Source organism: Podarcis bocagei (genome assembly GCF_964188305.1).
Source record: "Podarcis bocagei genome assembly, chromosome: 7".
NCBI classification, from domain to species: Eukaryota; Metazoa; Chordata; class Lepidosauria; order Squamata; family Lacertidae; genus Podarcis; species Podarcis bocagei.
The window spans coordinates 29034103-29060948 of record NC_138132.1 but is presented as its reverse complement, the minus strand read 5'-3'; the positions used below and the strand labels follow the sequence as shown (position 1 = coordinate 29060948).

The following is a 26846-nucleotide window of genomic DNA, read 5'->3' as shown; positions in this document are numbered from 1 at the left end:
TAGGCTCAAAATAGTAAGCTGAACTCGTAATTTGTGGACAGGCCAAATGAATTTAACTATGTCTAAGTTAATTAAGGAAGGATCTGGTCCAGCCAAAATTAAGCTCCGTCAATTACAATGGGAGAGGTAAAAATGTCTCCTCATCACCACCACCCTTGCAATCCATGGGGCTTAAACAGTGTAATCCTAGGTGATGTACAGATTTAATAAAATAAAAGGCTTAACTCAGAATGAAATCCCACTGTGCTTGATGGGGCTTACTGCCAAACAAGGATGCACAGGAGTGCAGTCTAAAAGTCTTGGACTGAATAAAGACCAACTTAGCAGTGATTGTTAAACTTTGGAGGAGGGGCTGTAGCTTTGTATGCAGAAGGTCCCTGGTTCAAACCCCAGCACCTCCTGGAAAGTTTGGGAGAGACCCCTGTCTGAAAACCTGGAACACCTCTGCCAATCAGTGCAGATAACACTGAGCTAGACAGGACTGATGATCTGGCAAAGCCAATTGTTATAAATTATTATTAATCTTTTATCAGACCGTTAATATAATAGCATTTCACAAAGCTTCGTAAATGTAAGCCCCAAGGAGCTTCCTGTCTTAATTTTAGCCACATAGGAAACATAGGACTTTGTTTTGACCACAGTTAGGTAACAATAATCAACACTTAGATCAATGGAAAAGAAGAGAGTTTGACTTTGTGCCTGGGATCCATGGCCTGAAATTTTGGGACAAGGGAGTCTGCCTAGTGCTTTTGAATTATCCCAGTGCTCTGGCACACATCATTGGCCAGAATATCGGAAGGTGGGAGCAAGTTTCTTTCTTAATGAGCCACAGACTGGGCAGAATACTCCCTGCATGTTTCCCCTTGTAACTCTAACAGTAAAAGGGAATAGAAACATATTTTTAAATGAAAGGTTATGCAGGACAGGGACATTGTTACAGAGGGGCCCAGGGCTGCCAACTCATTGTCACTGGGTTCTGGGTGTCCTGCTCCTCCAATCTCCTTTTCTTATAGGGTGGCTGCAAAGCACAGTGCTGTTGAGACCTCAGTCACTCAGGACCTCAGTTTACCCAGAGGCAAAATTGTTGCATCAATCTGTGCCCCCTAAGCCTATTATGTTCCTAGCAATGCCTGTGATGTGGGAGAAGGAGGGGGAGCATACAGCAGATCTGGCAGGTCATAGGACTTCTTTAACTATGGCCCTGATTCTGCCCAAAATGTAGACTTTTTAAAAATCATTTTAATTGTTGTTTTTTAACAAATACAAATACAATAACCATATGCTACTCTTGTTTTACTGTCCCTATGGATTTATTCCTAACAGATCAACAGAACTACCAGTGTCGTTGCTTTTAAATATAAAGAGGGAATTATTTTAGGATGAAATCCTTAGGTGGATTTCTAAGGGAACAGAAAAGGGTGGGTGTTGGGTTTTTTTACCCTGGGGGTTTGGGTTATGTGTTGCAAGACGTTCTGGGTTTTGTGTTTTTTTGTTAAAGAGAATCATTTTGCACTTAGGGGTTCACTACTTTTGACTTGTGGAGTGGAAGAAGGGAAATGTCTTTTATTCTTTTAAACATTGGCATTTTAAGCTTTTAAGGCTGCAACCCTCTGTTGCCTTACTTATTGGTGGCTAATTTCCATTAAACTCAAAAGGACCTTCTTCCGAACAAACACAGAGGATAGGATTGCACCTTCCTGCCTCATCAGAAGCAGGGTTTTCATTTGTGCCAGGACCAGCCTCTTAACTGTCTTGAAAGCATTCCTAAACATGTACAGAGTCCATTTCCTCTACAACCCAGAATAGAGTCTGAAACAAAAATCGATTGGGGGAAGAGCTTCTAGACCAGAAGGCAGAGTTGAATCCCTGGATAACTTTACAGAGATTAATCACAGATGAGAAGGGTATTATTATTATTATTATTATTATTATTATTATTATTATTATTATTATTATTATTATTATTATTCAGAAACGTTAAACCAGAGGAGACTAGTGCATTCCTCCTCTCTATAACGTAAGGATCGTTCTCTAGAAGAAGGGTGGGACGGCTCCGTAAACAGCACTGGAGGTGTGTATCTGAAACGCAAAACACCAGCGAAAAGTTCCTCCGCGCCTATTTTGAACCTTAGGTTCCCCAACGCGCGCTTTGGGGTTTTGCTACAGTTGTAATTGGGCAGAGTCCGGCCGGAGGCTATTTTGTACTAACACCTGTTTGGCAAAGAAACTAGCTAATCTGCGGGGAAGGAACGTCTCAATCCTGATGTAGGCTAGCGACTGCAACAAGACCCATTATTATTATTATTATTATTATTATTATTATTATTATTATTATTATTATTATTATTATTATTATTATTATTATTATTTTAAAAAACCACCCACTCAATAAACAACATGAAAGGTCTCCGACCTGGCGCCTGAGGAAGCGCTCTGCTTACCTCGGAAACGCGCAGCCTTGCCATTTTTCTTTCCTTTTTTTGCCAGTGTTGGTTGTTGACCCTGCTGACGAATCCGACCGCAGCGAAGCGCTTTGAAATCCCAACTAGATCAGCTGGGCATCTCAAAGGGCTTCAGTGTAGGCTGGGTTATATGCGCCATCAGTTCACCTGCACTATGCACCGCTGAATCTGGTTTTAACAGACACGGTAGTTTGCTTTCATCTTACTTAAGGGGGAAAGGGGCGGTGTTTATTTTTTGAACTGGGTAAACTTCAGAACATTGTGGCAAGCTCGGCTGCGGCCGCATCCTGCGCACCTTTACTCAGAAGTACTGCAACCCGCCTTGAGTGCACTGGGGCTTACTCCCGAGTACGTGTGCATAGGATCTTGGCCTTTGCTTTCCTGAAAAGAGCCATCCAATGCCTCATCGGCGTTTCAGAGCTTCTACGGATCCAAACTTCAGGATAAATAGCATGGGCGCGAGTAGCGGGGCGGGGGGGGAGCAGGGATGGACAGCTGTCCCCCTAGATCAAGTAAAACAATAGAAATACTTAACTGACCAATCACGACGGTTCTGCCCCCCCCCCAGCAAAAGTCCCGCCCCCTCCTAACAAAAATCCTGGCTACGCACATGAGAAACGGCTAATACAGCCACAACTCCCCCCCATGGGGGGGGGGGGATGAAAACGAAAATTTTATAAAGGGGGTTGGCGGCTTTTCAAAAGGTATCAGTGGGTTACAGAGCCAACATTGGACCTGCTCACAGTACAGCTGTTGAAACTGAATGGGCACGACCAACTTAGGTCCATTAATTTCAATGGGTCTACTCTGAATGACATTTAGTTGGAAACGAGTCATCCTGTTTTGCTCCCCCCCCCCCGCAGATGACGAGATTTCAGAATACGGTTCCTGCGTGTCCTCCTCCCTTCGTGCGTCGGTGGCAGGGAGAAAATGATAATTATATCCCTTTTAATTAAGCGGTGCTGCAATAGAGATAATTTTACTTAAAGTGTTTTTCTTTTTGTGCATTTAATCATCGATGTCGCCCTTTTTGTTCGAGAGAGCCTCCTGCCTCTGGTTTCGGAAGAGGAGGGGTGTGAATCGGAAACAACCCCATTCATTTTAACAAGAGTACACCCAAGGAGAGGCGGGGGGGGGGCGGGTGTCCCTCCAGAAACCAGTTTCTTCTATCTGGGTGGAACCCGGCCTTTGGATGGCGTATCCTCGGAGCAAACAAAATCGTGGAGGTCAAGCCTGTGCCCGCTTACTCAAAAGTAACTGCCATTCGAGTCAACGGGCCTTACTCCCATGAAAGCCGGGGAAAGGGTTGCAGCCCGGTTCGAAGAGGAGGATTTACTCAGAAGCAAAGTCTCACACGTTGAATGACAGGCCCCTCTTAGAAAATAAAATTAAATGCTTCCAAACAAGCGGAGGTTTTCCACCGCCCCCCTTCTTCTGAAAATGAGATCAAATAAGACAGACAACGCCCTTTCCTCCAGTGCATTCCTCATCCACGTGGAGATCCGTTTTCCCAAAACTGAAAAAATGGGAACAGTTGACAGCCTCAGAAGAGAATCCTGGAGCACAGACATCTCACGTTTCTTTTAACTGCAATATGCAGTATTTCAAATAATTTACTTGCACCGTGAATTCACACGACGGCCTCCATTATATGGGACTAATAATTTAGCCTGCAAAGGATGCCAAGCAAATCTCTCGCCTTTCCACGGCCACTGCGCGCGGGCAGAGCAGGGTTCGAGGGTTTGCTTTTAGTTTTATTTCTTTGTCGATGTTTCTTTTTTTAAAAAAAATAACAACAATAACACGCGGAGGTTGCCCCGATTCGACGTAGTTTCCCTGGGAAATTCATGTCCGCTCGGTGCGAATGGGTTAAAATCTTGGGTAAGGTCAGGCTAACCGAGAATCTGCAAAGTTGCAGCTCAGTCTTAGGTCCACAGAAATGAACTTCCACTGTGATCCCCCATGTTATAAGCCTGTGCAGAGGAACGCTGCCTCCTATGCTCCGATGAATAATTTGGGGAAAGGGAACCCACTGAATTCAATGGGGCGCTCTCCCAACCCCAGGCGCCCAGAGCTTTAAAAGTTCTCTTCTTAACTCCTCCAGCATTCCGATTTCCATCCTACAGTTTAGTGCTGAAACATGTGCAGAGATCTACTGTACTTTCATTTCGACCGGGTTTTCCTTTCTTTGTCTGATCACAAATCCACAATCGGAGGAGACGTTAAATTGTTGTGGTTTGTTAATTTCCTTAAGCGATGACAGATATCTTACTAACGCGCCTCTCATTTGCGTGCGCGCTCTTCTTTTAAACAAAATCTATTTCTCTCCTTTGCTTCTTTCTGCCTTTCACGCTTCTCTGCAATTCCCAGCCTCTCCTCCTCCTCGTTGTCACCCTTGCCCCCAAACACGTTGTCAAAATTTAGCCAAACAGGAACACTTTTCGGGTTCTCAGTGCCTCCGGATAATACTAATAAGGGGATAGCGCACTGTCGAAGTTAAGCATTGCTTTCCATGGGGGCGGGTAGTGCATCAGCAAGCCCCGAACGACACGTGCTTACTCGAAAGTTAAAGGCCGCGGAGTTATGGTCCTTGGGCAAGCCTCCACGGTGCCTGCCGACTTGGGAGTGTCAGCGTCGCTGCAGGTAACCTGGCACGCGCCTGAGACCCAGCGTGAGCAAGGTCCGGTTAAGGACCAACTCGCCGTGGGTTCAGGATCCCAACCTTCGGCAGGTGCTGAAATCTCTACCACTCTGGGCATGGGCATGACTGCGCAGAAGGAGCTCCCCGTGGGTGCAGTGGGGCTTATTCCCGGGAAATGGGGCTGCAGCTTAGAAGAGTTTCGCTTGCGGCTGGATTTGGAGGCTGTGCAAAATCTTGGGGGGAGCGAGAGAGAGGGTGCGCGCTTGGCTGCATGCATCCCTTATATTTGAAGCACACACACACAGAGTGAGAGAGAGGAATCCTAGCAACTGTAGTTTCTTAAGAGTGCTAGGAAATGTAGCTCTGTGAGTGGTAAACTACAGTTCTCAGAATCCTTTTCGGGGTACTTTGCTTGTATAGTGAGTATGCAGCTAATGTCTGGAATAGCTGAGGTACTGTTGGACTACAAATCCCATCGTTCCCGACCATTGACTATGTTGGCTTCAGCTGATGGGAGCTGTAGTCCACCAACATCTGGAAGCCACCGCATTGTCTGCTCCCGCAGTACGTGGTTAAACCATGCAATTTGCTGGCGATGGTTACCGCTTTAGATGTACGTGACACAGTGAGGAAGGGGAAAGATCTCTCTGTGGCCATCAGCTAGGACAACTACCTAGAACTTCCGCGCTACAGCTGGACCATGTTACTCTGCACACCATTTGCACTGATGTAAATAATAACCACAGTTCATCTGACAACCCACCAGGAATTCAATTACTTGAAAGTATTGAGGTTAGTTTTGCTAAACTTTTATAAACGCCCGTGTAAAAGGATCTTGTAGTATAATCATCATCATCATCATCATCATCATCCCATACATCTAGCTGGGCATAAACCTGAAAACAAAAAGAAAAGAAAACAGAAAAGGATCTAGACCTCAGGCAATCGAGGCCTTGGCAATGGAGTTGAGATCCAGCGGAGGCTTACTGGGAAATAAACGCCCCTAGAACAAAACGTACAAGCTCAATGGCAGATCAAAAAAGAGTGGTGATTTTTGTAACCCTTTGAGAGGCAAGGGATTAAAATTAAGAAAGAATTAAAATAGCTGTGGCGAGATCAGCAGCGGAGCAAACGCTTATTAAGAAAGATAAGAGGAAGGGGAAAGGGAAACAGGATTGATCAGATACCGTTGGGTTGCTCTGCTTTTTCCTTGAAGATTACATCTTCCTCCTCCTTTTTTTTTTGTTTTTTAAACCCCAGTTAGTTAATTAGCCTAAACTCCTTTTAAACTTCAAAGTTTCCTGATCGTCGCTACTAACTGAAGGGAACAATCAGAGAAGAGGCTGGGAGCCTGGGGGCAAAACAACGCTGAGGAAATGTTGCTTTTTAAAAATTAAAAATAAGCGCATCACTCAAAGTCCCAGGAAGGGGGGGGGGGAGCGCACAATGTAGGCCAGCTTCATTACTGGGTGGAATGAAAAGCTGGGACACAGAAAGAGGTTTAGGCAGCGGGGTGTGTGATCCTGGGACCCACCAAGCTGGAAGCAGTCAGTCTTCCAAAGGGACGAAGAGGCCCCTGTGGTTTTCAGGGCTCCTGTCCAGAAACCTGCTAAGCCCGGAGCAGGCTCCAAGGGGGCTTATACACCGGGGGGGGGGGCACCGACAAGTTTGCTGACGAGCAAGAACCCAGCATGACTTGCTCCCTAGTAAAAGAGGGCTTAGGAGACAAGCAGCCTTTAAACCACATCGGATCCGTTTCAACGACGATTCACGATGGCGCCTTCCAAGTACGCGGGGACTTTGCAGCTGAGCAGGTCTTTGCCCCAGGAGAACACAACCCCGAAAAGCAGATATAAGGAGGAAGGGGCAGAGGGATTTGAACCCTGGTTTTTTATAACTATGCAGGCAGACACCGTGAAGGAGGAGAGTGCCCACCCGTTTTAAATACTCCATACACCCTGAAGGCAAAGGAGTCAAAAGTATGTTAAGGAGATACCTAAAGTCATTATTAACCTGCAATTTGCTCAGAAGCTGTGCCGCTGATTTCGATTAAATTTAGTTCCAAATACCTCGGGTGTGCTTGGGACGTGATGCCAGGCAAAATATTGCGTTGTGCGCGCGCATGCACATAATAACTCTTCTAACTTATCTAATGGCAATCTATCTAAATACAGTAATCAGGGCTTCAACTCTGCCAAACTACAGAGCCTGGTATTTTAAGCAATACAGATGCCGGCGCCCACGAGGACCAGAACCTTAAGACAAACCAAATGCCGACTCCCCCGGGCACCTCGCCTTCTTCAAAAAGTTGCCTGGAGTAAAATGGGGCTGCTCTGGCCTGAGGATTGCAGAACAGCAACCCCTGCCATTTTTAAATAGCAAAAACGAGAACTGAGGTGAATTGGGGAAGGGCAGCAGCCTTCGAATAGTCTCTAGAGAGCAAAGCAACATTTCTGACTGAAGCTGCGCAGCCCATTTCCTCGGAAGTTCCATTAAGCAAGCAATGGGATCCGGCGGACTTCAGTGGAAGCCCCTCCGACGATCTGGAGGGATCACTGGTTTTTGCGGGATATACTAATTAGTAGGGGGAAAGAGAGCTCTTGGGGTGTGTGAATAGGATAGCAGGGTTTCTTCCCTAGAGAGCCGGTGGCTGTGGCGGTTACTACCACCACTACTACTTCTACTTAACTACGGTGCCTTGGGGTTTGCAAGCCGTCGCGACCACAGCAACATTTCTCTTGGTTAAGAAAATGCGCCCAAGGTTACGGCCGATCATATTTAGAGCGAAGCAGGTATTATCACTCAGGTTTGGGGATAAGGCTTAGCCCACACCCTACTCTTGAATTCGAATCGGACATCCAGTCCGGCTAGAAAAAGGAGTTTAGGTTGATTTTATTTAATTCTTTAAAGGGGCTATTTCGTCCTCCGTTCCCTATCATATTCAAAAAACCGCGAGGGAGAGCCATCCTCCTTTACATCCAAAATGCAGAAGTGACGCTGGGGTCAAATCCACTGCGTGCGAGGAGCCTGCCTTTAAGGACGTTGCTTTCCCGATTTCTAGTAGGCTGCGGTTGAAAGGATAGGGATACATTATTTGGAACTGGGAGGGGGAGCTGTAATATGCACAAGGCACAACGGCACTCAGCTCCGATTTTAAAAGCCAATGGTTTCGGGACTAGAATCTTTACTATTACTGATCTGGGTTTTAAAAAGTTTTTTTTAAAAAACAACAACAACCAACACAGTGATCTATATCTCCATACCCAGTTTGCATTGTATTTTCTTACATTGGAAGCCGCCTGGAGCGTAGGCAGGAGGCGAGAGAAAAGGAATTAAATGCATTCAATTGACACTTATTGGAGGTGCTTTAAAGCGGATTGTGCGTGAGTATGGAGAAGTAGGTGAAGATTAGGGGGAAGGCCTTTGGATATAAATAAGATTTGGCATTTGACACATGGGGAAGGGCCCAGCTCAGTGGCAGAGCGTTCCATGTTCCATCCCTGGAAACTTCACGTAGAGCTGGGACAGGTCAGTGTCTGAGGCAGCGGAGAACCGCTGCCAGTCCGTGCAAACAGTGCTGAACTAGATGGACCAATGGTCTATCTCAGCAAAAAGCTTCGCCGCCTTTTGCTTGACCCCCTAAATCACCCGGATTCTTTTGCCCAACACAAGTAACTGTGGTCGTTTACACCGGACCACGTTTACTCGGAAACAAGTCCCCCTGTGTTCCATAGAACAGGCTCCCTAGTCAAGTGTGTTTCGGTTTTGCAGCCTTAGGCTGAGGCCTTCACAGTGCAATCCTATCCACCCCTGCTCCGAAGTAAAATGCCATTGAATTCAATGGGGTTAACTGTCAGGTAAGCGAGCAACAGAATTGCAACCGGACGGTGGAGAGCCTATGAGACCCATGAGCCTGGACTCCCAGCCGAGCCGACTGCGGAGGCATTTATAGCAATGCGATCCTATGCCTCGCTCCGCAGAAGTTAGTCTGTCTGCGTTCAATGGGGCTTAGCTCCCAAGAAGCAGAACCGACGCTTTAAACTGCGGGCTCTGGCGAGGGTTGCGGTTTCATGACTAAAGAGCACTCGCGCTCCCAGAATTGGCTGGTCGGGGCACTCTCTGGTTTGGGAGACGCGTCTGTACAGCGCCTTGCACACTAAGGGGGCAACACGAGGGTGACTTCGCCAAGGGGGAAAGTTTCTGCTCCCCCACCCACCCTCCTCCCCCTCCCCTCCTCTCCCGTTGCCCTTTTTTCCGTTAAACCACTAGTTCTCCTGGGCGCTTGGGAAGCTGGCTGGGCAGGAAACATCTGCGCGCCTCTCTCCCACCCGCCCCTCTCCATCTCCACGTCTATCTTCCCTTTCTCTACCCCCCCTTCTCCCCTCCCCAGCGCCCTCGCTTTCCCTCGGCTTACCTTGAAGGCCACGGGGAGCGTCTTGTTGCACCTCCAGTGCGAAGGCAGGACGGAGCACAAGAAGTTGGGGCTGTCGGTCCTCACGAGCTCGCCGGGGTGATCGGCCAGGACATCCACCACGGAGCGCGCCTCCGGCCGGCTGCGACTTCCCGGGGCCGGCGCGTTGATGGCGCCGCTGTTCTCGCCCATCTTGCCGCAGGGGAAGGCCGTGGAGGGAGGTGTGAAGCGCCTGCTGGTGCTGGGGTCTACGGGAATACGCATCACAACAGCGGGCGTTAGGGGGGCCGGGGCGAGGAGGCCGCAGCAGCCGAGAGGCGAGGGAGGCGCGCGCGGCTGCGGAGCGGGGCGCACGCGGCCAGGTGCCCAAGAGCGCACGGCGGCTGCCCGCTCCCCGGCGGGGTTACGGCCCCAGCCGCTCGGCCACCGCGAGCCCACGCTGGGCGCCCCCAGTGCCGACGGACGCCGCTCAGCGGACGAGGCGCAACTTTCGCCAAGGGGCTCCTTCCTCCTGGTCTCGCCTGGCAGGCGGCGAGCGAAGGCGCCCTCTCGGAAGCTTCCCCCAGGGTCGAGAAATCCGATCCGGATGCTGCCTTTGCCTCCGCCGCCGCCCTCCCCTCCCGCGCAAGTCCTAAAGCGCAGCCCGGATCTCGGGGCGCCCCGGCGGGCGGACGGCAAAGCTACCCGTGGGCGGCCAGAGGAGCAGCCAGGGAGTCTCTCTCGGCGCAAAAACAAGCTGGCTCCTCCTGCCCCGCGACTGGAGCGCGCGACTCGGCGTCCAGCTCCCTGTTTGCGGCCTCTTCCCTCCAGTCAAAACAAACTGGGATCAGACAAAATAAACTTCGCATCGAGCGCCGCAGCGAGGCTTTGCCGAGCGCCCAAAGGCAGCGGAAGGGCCCGCGCTCCCTTGCGCCCGGCTTCGCGCCTGCACTGTCAATTGCGCGCTGGCGAAAGAACCTCAACAGGTTGTTTCCCTTTTCAAGGATCGTTATTCTGCATCCATTTCCTGCTGCGCCTGGCAGTCGCGTGTAACCCTAGATCATCTCCACCCACTGCCTGCTCTTTCCAAACTCCTCTTTGCGCTTCTGAAACCAGTCAAAAACTGTCAGCGGTTACTGCGGGGTTTTTTACTTTATTTACTCAGAGGCTGGCGCGGGAGGGGGAGGGACGAAGCGTGGTGGAATGGCAGCGGGGATAGCCAATCAGAAAACCGGGGGAAGGCCAAGCCTGAGAAAATGACAGAGGAAGAGGGCGCGGCAGGAAGGAGGCGGGCCCTGGCGAAGCCACGCCGCTCGCATAGCAGCCCCGCCTGCTCTCTTTTCAAAAGAAGAGAACACGTGGGGACTCGGTCTCGGTTTGTTTGGATTTTTCTCCCCAAACTTTATTCGGTCGGAACAAATGTGATTTCTTTTATATTATTTGCAGCCTCAAAGGTGATCTGATTTTCAGACCGAATAGAAAGAAAAACCAAAAGAATTTAAGGCGATGTAATTCAAAGGGTTGGTAACTAATTTTAGGGAGGCGATGAATGGGTCAGCCCACCCTAAGCAACAAAACCAAACCTCCAGAGTTGCTCAAAGTCCTATCGAGACGTCTGGTTGCTGAGAGTGTCCGTTCCAAATAAAGATGAAATCTTATACACACTAACTTGGGAAGAATCCCGGACAGACTGCATGGGATTTGTCAATAAAGATTGAATTGTGTGCCTTCACCTCAGAGAATTACACCGCGTTTAATATGCAAATAAATGCATATAGTATCGCGGCGACCTCAGTCTAGAACCTGTCAGGCTCTTATTCTGCACTGATCTTCCAAATACAAATTAAATCCAGCTAATTCGATTTAATGCACAGCCTTCAACCTGTTTATTTAACTAAGATGTTAGCCCACTGAGTTAAATTGGGTCTACACCCGAATAAGTGCGCCCGAGATTGCATCGTGTGACCATTATGGCTTTAACGCGTTTTATTCTTCTGTTTTCCTCTCCAAGGCTTCAGACCTGCAACCTCACCGCATTGCTCTCTGCAAGCAAGTGCCCCTGCCTTCCACCCACAAGAAGCCGGTGAGTCCTTGACCGGGGGCGGGGCGGGGGGCGGCGAAGGACTGGAAACCCACGGAGCTGACTCTTAATCTAAAATAAACATCTTTACAAACCGGGGGGCGTGGGGAGGAGCTGAGAGCCTAGTTGCATTTCTCACCCACCTTTAAGGAAATAATAATAATAATAACTACAAGGCAACCGCATACTGCCAAATCCGATGGAGGGAGGGTCACTTTCGAAGGCTGCTTTCACCCACCCCCGAAGGTGTGATCTCCGCCGGCAGCGGTCTGGGGATGGGAAATGCTGGCCTCGGGTGTTAAGAAATGGAAAATTATAAATATACCACAAGGCAGGAGAGAACATCAGTGTAGCGGGTTTTTCAGTGGCAATCCACAAAGCCCAATTTATAGCCACTTCAGAACCAAAGCCTTTCTAACACGTGTGTGTGTGTTCATAAGAATCTTGTTAAATCCATGTCGTAGTCCTATGTTCAGTCTCTCACAGGGGCCAGCCAGGAAGCCCACAAGGGCTACAGCCTCTCCCTCCCTCCCGTGCTATATTAACCATGGAGGTTCTCTTTGTGACTGTCCTAGCCAATGGCTGTTGTTGACAGATTTCGGCTCCTCCGGGGTTTTGTCTCCTCCCCTTTAGAGCCCTGCAAGCCTGTGGCTTTCACCCCACCTTAGGATAGTGAAGAAGCGAAGAAAGAGAACAGCCACAAGCCTGGCCACTGGTCTCTTTCTAAGTGCCACGCGGTCCGTTTCTGATCTGGCTCCCTAGCAATTGCGCCCCGTCGCTGGGGGACTCAACTTGGGATCTTTCTCGAACAAAGGCGTGCTCTAACCACTGAACCGCAGCCCATAGAGAGCCTGCAAACCTCTTCCATAGGCAGCTGCCATCCAGCTCAGTAGCGCCTCTTCTGCTTGGCAGAAGCTCTGGTTCAAAACTGAACTGGAGACCTTTCGCAAGCAAAAAGGATGCGCTTTGGCACTGGGCTTGCAGAGACCTTTTCCCGCAACCCGCCCGCAAAGTCTCTCTATTCGGAAGCTGCTTTACATTGGCCTCCTGCAGCTCAGTCGTGCCTATTCGCGACTGGCAGCATCTCTGTCCAGGATTTCAGACGTGGGTCTATGTGGCATGTCTGCAGGCGGTATTTGGAGATGCCTGGCTTGACCCCGGGGCGTTCTGCTTACGAAGCGTGCTCTCCACGACTCAGCTGGGAAAACCGCAGCAGCGGGAGCGACGATAGCGCTAATGAAACACAATTACGCGGCCCTTTGCGCAACGGTAGAACAGTAACATGCCCCGAGGGATATACAGTGAATTTTATTTCTTGACAGAGGAGAAGGCAATAGAAGGGAGGGTATCAAGAGTAACGGGGGGGGGGCGGGGATCATATGCACAGCATCCGTTTAGGCGTCATCTTCGTTTTACGGATGAGAATGAAAAAGTTAAGCAGTGTCAGTTGAGCGGTGACCGGTGTTATTGAATCAGGATACCGCCAACAAGCAACAATTTAAGAGCGAAAGCTCGCTTTTCTTTACACGAGGACATAAGGAGAGCCCTGCTGGATCAGACCAAAGGCCCACCTAGTCTGGCATCTTGTTCTCAGTTTGGTCCTCCACCTCTGAGAAGCAATCGGGCAGAACCTGAGAGCACCAGCGCCCCTCCCCATTTGGGATTCCCTGCACCAACTCTTTCAGCCAACCGTGGCTGGTTAGTTTTTAGCCACAAGGACCTCAGCTTTTCTCCAGACTCTCCCCCTTCCCTCTTCCGGCTCAGCAAGCGAATTGCTGCAAACTCGCCCGTTGATTTATGCTGCACACCAACCGGTTTCTTCCGAGGAATTCGGATCAATGCAATACCTAACTAACCTTAACCTTAATCTTAATCCCTAACACCACCATCATGCTCATTTATTTATTAAACACACAATGCACTATCAACACAGATGCGGGAACGGGCCATCTGAAAGGACCCATGGATATTTTAGTCTCTAAAACCCAGAAGGCTGGGGTCGCTTGCAAATCGAGCCATAATAATTGATTTAACGTATCGATTTCTAAATATTTTCTCTCTTTTAAAAAAAGACAAGTTGATGCTCAGGATTCCTGTGTAGGGACTGCAGAATAGGGGACAAAAAGAACAGGCAGAGACAAATCCTGGTTTGAAAGTGATTAGACACCGGATCCGGATCCAAAGCACGTATTGGCGGATGAGAACGCTTACTCACTCAAGGATTGGTATGAAAATGAAATGGAACTCCAGGACCGTTCGGGGGCGGTCTTCATGTGATGTATATCTTGCTATTGGAAGAACGAAGAAAAGAGGACGCGATTAATGTGGGGAAATTTGGGTCTGGCTTTGGTTTTACTTAAACTCGGAGCCAAAATGTATTGGGGAGAATGGTAGTACAAATACTTTCAGGAGTTTGCTGATACGTCATTTGAGTTAATTTGTCGACTTCGCCCCCGCAGCAGATAGAAAATGAATGGGCCCGATCCAAATAAAGGAAGCTCTTTTTAAGACCTTTTCTGGGAGGAGTTAAGTCGGTTCTATAGAAATCAACAGGTCTCAAATTCGAGTAGAGGCGTAGGGTTAGATTGCATGATGGAATAGATGCCACCCCCTGCCTCTTCGCTCCTATGCATGTTTACTCGGAAGTATATCTCAGTGCCATCACTTACGCAGCTTCTTATTGAAACAGAAGGGACCTTTTCAGGACAGCCTGAAAAGTACTTTACTATGGCTGGATCGTGGCCATCGTCTTTCACCCGATTCCATCCCACCGCTGACTTGGTTTTCTTTTTAAAGCCGTTCACATTGGTAAACCTCATGACTGAAACAAGTGGAACTTACTCCCGAGTAAACACGCCTAATGGGAAAGTGTTTCTCAGAAGGCAAAACAAAACAGGAAAATTTCCTTTTACAGTTCTGCCGTTTTTTACAAGACCTATATGGAAATTTTAAGTCGGATCAGCGAGCATTTAGACAGACCCGCGTTATTTGTTTGTATCACGACGCCATCCTCAGCGTGTTCATCCAGAAATAAATCCTTCGGGCTTACGCATGGTTGGCGTCTCGGGTCTCAGGTACCTGAAGGCAGCCTCACCCAACGCAGTGGGATTTACGGAGCGGCTGCGGCGAGGCAGGACCCCCGGGTCTTACTCCATGCCCGTTTGAGCTTCCTTGCTTTTTAAGCATCTGAGGAAAGGCATTTTCAGTGCATTTGATTATACCTTGTGCATAAAAAAATCTAATATGAAATGAATCCGCGGAGAGAGAGACAGGTCGTGTATTTTATGACACACAGCGCGCGCACATTTATAGTTTTAAAATACTCGATTGTGCATTAGTTGGAGGCCTTTTAAAGAAGGCGCCTGATTCAGCTGAGAAATCAGCATGTTTTTATTCGTGCATTTTAAAAAGTCAATGGATTCAAGTTTAATATCCAGCCTTTCCCACCGCAAGGGATGTATCAGAGTTGAAAGCCGCAGCCCAATATAGATACACTACCCTGGGAAGCCGCTGCCACTGAAATCCGTTAGGATTTACTTCCGAGTAAATATGAATACAGGGATCGGTTTGCGAAAGTGCTGGCAGTTGACTGGAATTGCGCCTGAAAGGCATGGCGCTGACCCGCGTTCAGGAGCGTTTGGGCCACGCGTGTTTACTCGGCGGTGCAAACCCGACAGACTTCAGTAGGCTTACTCCCTAAAGAGGTCTGAGGAGAGAAGCAGCCCGATCCCAATATGGTTACTCAGAAGTAGTTTGGGTTGTGGCTTGCGCCTAAGTGCAAGGCTATATTTTATCAAGAAATAATAGAGGCTTGGGAGAAAGTCCCACATTTATTTGGAAACCCATTTATGTCTGTGGGGCTTCCTTGCCAGTAAGCGTGCTTAGGATCCAGCTGTGCACTGGGTGGGAGAAGGAGCCTAAAACCAGCCCATTCTCGGAAAAAGATCCTGGAAATGTTTAAGGGATATTAGGAGGCGAAAATCCAAAACAGCAACAGCGAAAAAGAAACCCCCCTCTTCTCTCCTGGTTCCTTAGTTTTACTCTTGAGCGGTTCTCCGGCTTGGACTGTAAATCCTTCCCTTTTTAGGTGAAAAGCTCGAGGTTTGTGTTTGGAATCTCTTGGCTACTTCTGTCGAGGTTACTGCTTTCTTTGTTTCAGAGATTTGACCGTTTCCACCGCGACTGAATATGTTTAAAAGGCAAAACTAACTGGAGAGCTTTTTCTCTCTTTCTCCAGGCAATGAATGAACATCCAGCGAAGGAATCGACTGTAAGCGATCCACAGACTCTGCTCAGGAATTCTGTGTGTTTGTGTATTTACTTGTCTCCTTGGAGGGGGAAAAAACAAACCCCAACCCTTGCTTTAAAAATGGCTCAAGTTGCTTTTATAAATGGGGATTTAAAACCAGGAGGTATTATCTGCAGTAGCTGCTACGTGTGAGATGTGCCCCCACCACCCCAAACTTGGACGTTTCAGAATCGACACCACAAGCGTCCAGACTGGTTCAAGGCACTGACTTTGGATCATTCAGAAAGTGTGGCATCCCGAGAGCCAGGATGCACAGCGACGAGAGTGCTGGATTAGGATTGGGGAGACCCAGGTGCTCAAATCCCCATGCGCCACGAAGCTCACTCTGTGACCTCGAGCCAGTCATTCTCTCCCAGCCTAACCGATCTCAGAGGGTTGTTGTGAGGCGCTGATGAAGGGCAGTAGTTGGTGGGCTGGTGCCCATTGGGTATGAGAGGGAAGACAGGGAACCCCAACAGCAGATGGAGCCAGAGCCAACAGAAACAAATTCTAGTTTGGTCCCCATCTGCTTCCCTGCTGAGTTCTACAAGGGCAGAAGTGTGACTAAGGAGGGGGCAGAAGATGGCAGCTTATAGGAGGGGAAACAGGAGGATGGGGACTGAGTGAGATTGGTGGGGCAGTGCCTCATTTGCCCTGGGACCAGCCTCCACTGATGTAGGCTAGGCTCTAAGCAATAATAACAAAATGAACCACTCTGATCACACTCGTAGAATTATCCTTTCCACTGAGCAGGCATGCTTAGATTCTTCATTAAGTATGGGTGGGTGTGGACTAAATGATGCAGAAGATCCCTTTCCTGCTCTAAAATTCTATGATTCTACTCCAGGAACGTAACAGGTGTGTTCCACTAAGGGTGGAAAAGACAAACTCTACATGTAAACCTTTTCTATTGTAAGAATGGAGTGTGCCTCTTATTTTAATCTTAATTACAAAAAAAAATGTTGTTAAGCTGTTTTTGGGCAGAAGGGCACATTTATCCAGACGCTGTAGGGTTAATAAATATAATATTATCCGCCAGAAATCAATCCTATGCGATGTTTTAGTTTTTGGCCACTAGTAGGCGCTTTAGCCACATCTTTCCAGGCTGATGTTTCTCCTTCAAGCTGTTAGCTACTACAACAATCCCATGGGTATTCAAATCAAAACCTGACTGCCAGTGGAGGTTTTCAGAACCCACAGCCAGTTTACCTCCCACCAAGTATACAGTGAAAAAGCATTAAGCTGGCACCCACACAGGCCCCTCTTCCCCCTAATGCTTTTCTACTGGATTTTCCAAAGTTACAAAAAAGACTTTGTCTGGTCTTTCCAGATCAGAGTGAGTGTAGCACAGTGGCGGAGAGGCTGAGCTGTAAATTGGGGAGATCTCCAGCTCAAAACTCGCCTCTCCCATAAACTGGCTAAGTGGCTTCAACCTGACATCTGTAATACAGGGATAACAACACTGAACTGCCTTACCGGATTATTGTAAAGAAAATGTATGCCAAATCTTTTCATCAGGCTAAAATATTACACTTACACTTACACTTACACACACACACACACACACACACTTATTATTCCTGTTCAATTTCTGCAATTGCTGGTTGTTTTTTTAAAGTACCTTGAAATCGTCCACTCGCTTAGTTCATCCGTGGAGCTGGAAAGGTCAGGTTCTCAAATGGTTTCCTTTGCACCATATTCTTAATCTCTGACTCTGCCCAATTTAGGAACAGAGTCACTGGATTTTTACCAAAGTGTCAGCCCTCCACTTTAGAGAAAAGTGCAGCTAAAATATGGGGAAACTGCTGTCAGATCTAATTTATTTTCCAACGAATAAAGCTCAGCATAATTGGCACAAATTTGAAGTATATCTGGCTACGATCTCCTAATCTTTTTATTGAATGAAACAATTAAGTTCCATTCATGGGCCAACTGGTAACTGTGGGTGTTTTGCTTTTTTCACTGCCAGTCTGTGTCAGGTTTCTCCCTGATTCTAAGGGTCAAAGTAGGTGCAAAGCTGGAGATGTGTGATCATACCTCTGCGGTGGGGGGCAATTCAGACTGGAACCACAGTGCAGGTGTCTAAACCTTTTCCCCTGGTGCCGCTGCCCCAGGAAAGGTTAGAACATTTGGGACTTTTCAGATTAGAAAAAAAGGTGACTAAGGAAGGGACGTGATAGAAGACCATAAAATGATGTGTGGAAAAAACGGATGGGCGGAAGTTTTTCTCTCTCCCTCATAACATAGGGACATGCAATGAAGCTGAGTGCTTCTTCACACAAAACACAGTTAAATTGTGGGATTCATTTCCACAAAACGCAGTGGTTAAAATAGGACTGGGCCAAATTCACAGAGGATATTGCTACCCTGGTGTGCGGTGAAATTTTGTGGAGGGGAACAGTTAGGGTCAGAGGTGCCAACTTGTAAAGGTAATGGGGGTGGGGTGGGGTGAATTGTGTGAGCATCGCACTTCTCTCCCTAAGCCGGGCAGAAGCTTGCCAGGCTTTGGGAAGGAGGCGCTAGGCTTTACCTGGAGCGTTTAGAGCAGCGGTTCTCAACCTGTGGGTTCCCAGATGTTGTTCCACTACAACTCCCATCATCCCTGAGCTCTGGCCTTGCTAGCTAGGGATGATGGGAGTTGTAGTCCAACAACATATGGGGACCCACAGGTTGACAAAGGCTGGTTTAGAGGAATAGCCTAGTCCCCCTTGTCCACTGACTGCTTGCTGCCACTGTATGGCTCTCAAAGGCTACTCACCTTGATGTTCCATCTCCACTGTCAGGGGTCGTGTGTGCCTCTGAATGTGAGTTGCTAGGAAGAACATGTGGGGAGAGTGCTGTTGCACTCAGGTTCTGCTTGTGGGCTTTCCAGAGGCATCTGGCTGGCATCTGTAAGAACAGGATGCTGGACTAGACGAGCTACTGATCCAGCAGGCTCTTCTTCTGCTCTTAAGTCACATGCTTCCTCGAGAGCTATTAGCTCTGTGGGAGAAAAATGTCTTCCTCTCCTTGACAAACCGCAGCCGGTGAACCGATGCAGCGTAAAAGGATGGCTCCCCTCCCTCCACACCTTGCTCAAACCCCTTCCTCAACAACTGCTTTCAACATCATTTTGTTAAAAGAGACATCTTATCTTTTAACAACATGCCTGCTGTATTTCTTCATTTCACTAAGCCTTCCCAGACATATAGATAAGCTATGAATACGCTTTTCTCAAAGTTTTGCTGATTTTATCTGTGTTTCGTCCATAATTATTTTATGCATATTTGTTTTTGTGTTGTTTTTAACAAAATGAAGATATTATCTGTGTTTTCTGGGTAATTTTATGGGCTTATAGTCAAGATAGCACCAAGTAATGCTTTCTGTCATCATAAGGATTTCTGCTTGTACAATGGAACTCCCGCACCCCTGTGCACCCCCTAAATCTGTTCTGGGGTTTTTTCCCCAGCCCCCCAGAGCAGATTTGGGGAGGATGTGGGGTCCTTGTGGGGAGGGGAGAAATGGGGGAGTTCAGTTGTGCAAGTGGAAATCCTTGAGCTGACTGAACTCGTTAGCTAGATACCGCGCATTATGTACACCCCTGAGAGATTTTTCTGATTAAGAAGTTAATCAGTGTTTCTGTATCCAAGAGCTTGGCGATACATTGACACATTTCAGGCAGTACTGACACTTTGGTCTAATTGCCCCACACAGGAGTGTGTCTCTCAATACAAATGGCATATTGGGAGTGTTAGCTGGGACTGCAGCAGAGGAAGAAACGGTTAAACTCCCTCTCCTTTCCTGCTGCAATACTTATAATTACAAGCCCTTACTCTTTCTTAGTGCAAAACCATGCATATTACATGCAAAAGCTCTGCTTGGCGGCAGGGCTGGATTTAGGTTTGACGAGGCCCTAAGCTGCTGAAGGGGCCCTTTATATGCTGTCCTTCGTCAACACCAAATTGTTGCTGTTTTTTGTGTTGAATATATGCTATATGGTAAATTATAGGCCTAATAGGTATCTAAAGCCATTTGCACATAACAAAATATGTATTTTATCAAAGTAATTGTTGAACTGAAATACAGTTACGAAGAAGCATATTGTCAGAGCCGCTTCCAGGTCCTAGCTCACAGAGGACCACGCTAGCCGGCAGTACTGTACAAAAGTCTTTATTGAGTTACAGTTTCCATTTTCAAGCCGCAGCGCGCAGCTCTACGTCTTAGAAGCTAGACCGGCGAAGCTCCGTCTGAGTCTCCGCCTCCTGTACACCAACTTAATACTCTAGCCTTACTCCACCTCTTCCATCTTTCCTTCCTCCTCTGGGTCCCTCTACCCCCCCCCGTGGTCTCTTCCTTCCTGGACTCTTCTGACGCGGACCCCCCGGACTCTTCTCCCTCCTTGCGGCGGGCTTTAGGACCTGGCTCCCTATCCGGGCTGCTTACTGTGCCGCCTTCCTGTGCATTTGAACTTGGCGCGCGCGCAGCCTTCAACCTTCCTCTTGACCGTTTCCTCGCTCCCCGATGGAGGTGTGGCCAATCCTGACTCATGCCCTCCCGCTTGCGGCGAGCCACCAGATCCCGATACCTGGGACCCCTCCCCCCTACTGCGCTCTGGCGGGGAAGCTGGTCCCGATTTCCAACTGCTGCTCTCTGAGTCCCCTCTGGTCCCTTCTTCCTGGGGTGTCCCCCTAGGCGCCCCCCTTGCTCTGACCACTGGCGCCCCTTTCTGTGAATCTTCCGATTCACTGGAAAGACTCAGAGATCTCGGGCCGCTGTCATCGCTCATATTTCCTTCGGATTCCTCCCCCTCGCTCTCTGTTTCCTCCCTTTCCTGTGCCTCTGCTCCTGAACCCCTGACACATATTAACAGTGAAATACAATTACTTACATCGTAGGAATCTACACAACACAAAACACTGTTGCTGTATGTAGGTTTTATTTTATTTGTTTTTATCTTATATTTTGGAAATGTACATCCAGTGGTTTTTTCCTTTTAAATTGTCTGGGGGGCCCCCAAGAGAGTGAGGCCCTAAGCTATAGCTTGTTTAGCTTATACAGTGGTACCTCAGGTTACATACGCTTCAGGTTACAGACTCCAATAACCCAGAAATAGTGCTTCAGGTTAAGAACTTTGCTTCAGGATGAGAACAGAAATTGTGCTCTGGTGGCGTGGCGGCAACAGGAGGCCCCCATTAGCTAAGGTGGTGCTTCAGCTTAAGAACAGTTTCAGGTTAAGAACGGACCTCCGGAACGAATTAAGTACATAACCCAAGGTACCACTGTACATAAGTCCGGCACTGGCCCTGCCCTGCATGCAAAATGACTACTCAGAGAGCAGCAGTTGATGGGAAGAGGGGCAAGCAGGCACATCAGCACCTGGGTCACCACTGGTATTCTGGGGCTATTGCTGGTCACTGAGGTATCCTTTCTTCCTATTTTTAAAAATATTTCATAGTCAGGAGGCAGGCAGGCAGGCAGGCAGGCAGGCATGCATGTACCTGGTCACAGATCCCCATTTTATTTATTTATACTTTACCCGTTGTCCTTCTCTACAACAAAATGGTGCTTATGTATTTATCTGCTTATGGGCAGCAACAGTAATTTCTGTTTTATTGCTATCGTCATGATGGTACTATGAGTTAACTTGAATTTTTAAAATGCAAAAATGCATATGCTTGGAGAGTCCCCACTCCCAGGGTGGGCAGATACTGGTTTGTTGCTGTTGTTATGCGATTTTTGCTCCAAAGTATCAGGAATTAATGGATGCTTGTGGCGCTGTGGGTTGAACCACAGAGCTTAGGACTTGCCGATCAGAACGTCGGCAGTTCGAATCCCGCGACGGGCCAATAAAGCGAGATGAGCGCTGCAACCCCAGAGTTGGCCACGACTGGACCTAATGGTCAGGGGTCCCTTTCAGGAATTTAAAAGCAGAATGTAAAGCAGGAATTGTAAGACTTTCTGGAACAGTAGGCACATTTTGAATTCTGAGAGTATGCTGTGGGTGCCAGTTACAAAATGGCGGTCATTGGGGGGTGGGGGCACGGGAAAACATAACATGGATGCTGTGGAAGGCATGACATAACACAAAATTTGAGAGAGTATAGTTATGGTGAAGTCCCCGTCCTCCTCATAATTGTACTTCCACACTAGAGAAGGCTTAATCTGCCACACAGCTATTAAAGGCACAGGAACCCTGTCCCCCCAGCCCCAGTGCCAACCTTATGCCATACAACTATGTACCCATTGACCTGGGAGTAATCCCCATTAAACACAGAGACTTACTTCTGAGTAGACATGCATGCCAGTGTACTACAGATTATTTAGTGAATTCTTAATGAGTCCCTGGTCTTTAGCTCCTGCACAGCTATTAACATCCTGTCTAGTTTGGTCCCTAAAAGTGCTGAATTTTGGGCTGGATTTTGCCCATTGTGTGCTTACTTTTTTTTTGTAAACCCCTCCCCCACTCCACCTTGAGGGCCTGGTTTTTGGTCTATAGAGACAGGATATAAATTCTTAAAATTAATGTCTGCATTTAGGTAATAAAACACTCCAGTGTTTGCAAACAATGCTCCCTGAAGTTGAGCCTGGAAGGCAGTTAACCAGCCATTGTAATTTACAACCTCTCTCAGTCTGTAGAGGCAGAGAGATTCTGATTTGAGTGCTCAGTTCAGTCCCACCCTTAAATGCACACCTTTGAGCTACAGACAGGGAACTCTCAAAACTCTCCACCCTATTTTTGGCAAGAGAAAGCGAGGATACCATTTCACACAAGTTTCTCAATGAGGCAGAGAAATTATCCAACATTTTTAAAGGGCTGGGGGCTCACCAATACCAGTGGCAATAGCACCATTTATCCCCATACCCCAGGGGCTGGGGACCCCAGCAATCCTAGGCAGAATGGCCAATGGTCAGTTGGGGTGCTGGGAGTTGGAATCCAGTTAACATCTGGAAAGCCACAGATTCTCCACCTGTGTCCTAAAGCTTTTTTCCTTCTCAATCCATTGCAAGTTGCAACAGCAGCAGCTGCGCTGCGAAGCCGGCCACCTTTTTGCACCCCCCACAATGCCCTGGTTCTAGCATCCTTCTGATCCAAAAACTATGGCCCTCCAGATGTTGCTGGTCTGTAACTCCCATCATCCCTGACCATTGGTGCTGCTGTTTGGGGCTGATGTGAGCTGGACACAAATTGGGCAGTCACAGACTGCAGTATTGGGCAGTGGATATAGAGAAATGGTAGCTGGATTCAAAAATAGCGGAGAATATTCAGAGAAAAGTCTCCCGAGTGACCTTTTTTTCGTAGGGGCGAGAGAAAAGATCTCAGAGATTTTATCACAAAAACGTCTTCTATGACATTTCTGTCTGGGACTGGGCTGGGGAACTACCTGTCTGACCCAGGCTTTGCAATCCACCTCAGACTTCCTCCAGTATTCAAAGCCTGAGTTTTGTCAATGAAAGGTCTTCACGCTCCTTTAATTCTCAGGCAATTTCCGAAACTGTTGCAAGGCAGTCAACATGTCCAAGATCAGTGTGGATAGATTAGGCCCTTGATTATGATAAATATGTGTAGTTAAAAATAAGTAAACTAGGGGTGGGTGTGTCTTTCACTGAACTGAAAAATACAGGCTTGGGAAATTAGTTTGTTCCTCTCCAGAGGGTTTCCTCCACCCTCTCACACACAATGTTAATAATAATAATAATAATAATAATTCAAGAACAGATTGCATCTCCCTCTCTGCATTATTAAGCCCATTTTTTGGTATTTTGATATTTATACATCTGGAATCATTACCTGAGAAATCAAAGACAATGCTTCAGCTTCCTGTTCTTTTTTTGAGATGACTTTTTAAAACTGTTTGTGCTCAATACTCTTTTGTAGCTAACAACGTAAGAAAAATAACTTCATTCTTCCCCTGCTTAATTCTGTGCCATGTCCCCCTCTTGTCCGCTCTTATTTCCTTCTGTCTTAAGACAGGGACCTGTCTAACCTGTTATTCCTAAAGTGCTGTGCACACTGATGCCATGATAGGAAAATAATAATAATAATAATAATAATAATAATAATAATAATAATAATAATATATGCACTACACAGAGAGAGATGCATTTCATACCACTTTAACTGTTTTGGGTCTTCTCCCCACAACACATACACCCCCCAAAAAAATAAAAATAAAAAAATTCGAGAGATTATAATTTGCTGCAATGTGGACAATTCTGTACTGGAGATTCCAACTCCAGAAGCCCACTTAGAGAAAGGGACAGAGAAAACTCCAGGAAGGTTGAAAGGCTGGCCAAAGCAAAAGAACAGAGTGCAACAGTATTTGCTGTAATTATGTTTTAAAACATGAACACAGAAAACTGTTAGGCCCCATCTGCACTTTTCATTTACAGTAGTATTATATCATGTTGAACAGGTTTGGTGTTCTCCAAAGGTTCTTGGGAACTAGTTTGTTAAAGTTCTTGAGAGTTGTTAGGAGACCCCTATTCTCCTCACAGAGCTATAGTTCTCAGAGTGGTTCAACTATCAATTCCTCTTCTCAGGGAATTTTGAGAACTGAATATCTGGGGGTGGGAATAGGGGTCTGAGCTGTAGCTGTTCAACAGTGGAATGGACTCCCTCAGAAGGTGGCAGACTCTCCTTCCTTGGAGGTTTTTAAGCAGAGGTTGATGGCCATCTGTCATGGATGCTTTAGTTAAGATTCCTGCATTGCAGGGGGTTGGACTAGATGACCCCTGGGGTCCCTTCCAATGCTACAATTCAATGATTCCATGAACTCTCAGAGCCCTTATTTCCCCTCCCTCTGCAGACCAATTTTAGCAATGACCTGATGTTAATAATGCCAAGTGACTCTTCTGTCATTGTGTGGTTTGAAATATAACTGTGCAGGTGTAAAGACCTGACAGTGGGTAAAACCTCAGCGCCTAGGACTTGCCGATCGTATGGTCAGCAGTTCGAATCCCCGCGGCGGGGTGAGCTCCCGTCTTTCGGTCCCAGCTCCTGCCCACCTAGCAGTTCGAAAGCACCCCTAAGTGCAAGTAGATAAATAGGTACCACTTTATAGCGGGAAGGTAAACGGCGTTTCTGTGTGCTGCGCTGGTGCTGGCTCACCAGAGCAGCTTCGTCACGCTGGCCACGTGACCCAGAAGTGTCTCCGGACAGCGCTGGCCTCCGGCCTCTAGAGTGAGATGGGCGCGCAACCCCAGAGTCGTACGGGCAGGGGTACCTTTACCTTTACCTTTAAAGCCCTGACAACCAGCTGGCTGTCCAGGCTTAAAAGTACAACACAAGGTGCAATGCAAGTCAGCAGTTAGAGGCTTCCAATATGAAAAATGTGGGTTCAAAATAAGTGCAAAATAGCAAGGAGGAAGCCTTTGCTGGGTAGAAAAGAAAAAGCAAAGAAAAAAGTAAGGGCATACCACTTTGAGGGTTTTTTTTACCATTAAATGTTTTATAAAACGTATAAATAAAAATATAAATAAAAACTGGAGCCCCCAGAGGAAAGGCTTCCCCCACCCCCGCCTGAAGATACACAGAGAAACAAACTGCTGGTATGTGGCTAGGAACTACAAACCTCAATCCTAGGACATGATGTAAACCAGATAAGTATATGGAGAACAAGTAAAGCGGCCTGCTCTCTTTTTAACATGTTGAGATCAGTCAGGCACCACCAGGTGGCATCCTCAGGTAGCTGCCATCCACTCCCCCTGCCTTTTCCTGTGACTCAAGGCACTGTGGGCAGTTCTGAAGATGGATGCCTGGCAGTCATAAGCACATAAGGTGAGTCCTGCTGAATCAAGCCAAAAGCCACCTAGTCCAGTATCCTGGCCCGCAGTGGCCAGTCGGATGTTTGTGGGAAGCCTGCAAGTAGGACCGAGTGCAACAGCCACCTGTGGCTGCCAAGGGCCTTCTGCACCCTAGCTTAACTGCATATTCAGGTTAGAGAAGGGAATGCCGATTGTCTGAAACCCTGGAGACCCACTGCCAGTCAGTGTAGACAGTACTGAGCTAGATAGACCAAGACTCACTATAATATAGCTTCCTAATGTTCCTATTATGCTGAGAAAGTGACTCAGGCTGTGAAGATGACCATGGGCCAGGAGTAATGCACAAAAGTAGAAGAGTTTCATAGGGCAACTATGGCATTATTAAAGAAAATTTAAAAAGCCTGCTGGATCAGGAAATTGCCCATCCAGTCTAGAATTCTGTTCTCACAGTGGCCATCCAGATGTCTATGGGAAGCCAGGATGCAGGACCTGTGTGCCCCAGCACACTCTCCTCCTGCAGTTTCCAGAAGTTGGTTTCCAGAAGCTGACTGCCACCCACAGTGGATGTTGAATATATCCACCAGGGTTAACAATAATTGATTGCAGGATCTGCAATGAAGGATGCAACTAGAACATCTCTAGCAGATGGCTGTCCAGTCTCTGCTAAAACACATCTAGTGAAAAAGAAGAGCCCACTAAGGCAGCCTGTTCCAGTACTAAGCAATCTTTGCCATTTAAGCCCAAATCTACTTCCCTGCAATTCCCATGCATTGGTTCCATCATTGCCCTCAGAGGACAAATCTGCTCCAGCCTCTGAGTGGTAGCTCTTCAGATACTTGAATTTTGCTATCATGTCTTCTCCTTCTCTTCTCTAGGCTAAACACCCCAAGCTCTTTCAGCTGGTAGTGGCACAGCTGTGGAGCCATCCCTCCTTACAGTGGTGTCAATATGCCTTCCTGCGCTGGGCTGGGACAGGGTTGTGTGGGTACACTGGCAGGAGCCTTGGATAGGCTCTGCCAGTGTCTGTGTGCAGACCCAACCTTGTCACCACCTGCCCCAGCCCATCCCCATCCAGGTAAGTTGTGGTGACACTGATGTTAGGAGGTTGGCTACCTCCTCTGCCCAGAGGATCTGGTCCATTAGGGGAAATGGGGCAGTGCCCCACAAATCTCAGTCTGCCCCAAGTCAGACTTCTCCTCCCTTCCTTCTTTCTCACAACAAATGACTCTGGTTGTCAGCTT

The 26846-nt window shown here is 47.6% G+C and overlaps 1 protein-coding gene across 3 annotated transcripts in view; it reads right to left on the bottom strand.

Moving 5' to 3' along the window:
- RUNX3 (RUNX family transcription factor 3) overlaps nucleotides 1-26846 on the bottom strand; it is a 155147-nt gene that overhangs the window by 62396 nt on the left and 65905 nt on the right. For all 3 annotated transcript variants that reach the window (XM_081204088.1, XM_081204087.1, XM_081204089.1), the window contains one exon: nucleotides 9518-9762. In XM_081204088.1, the coding sequence (XP_081060214.1) occupies nucleotides 9518-9762 (245 nt within the window). The remainder of the gene's footprint in view (nucleotides 1-9517; nucleotides 9763-26846) is intronic.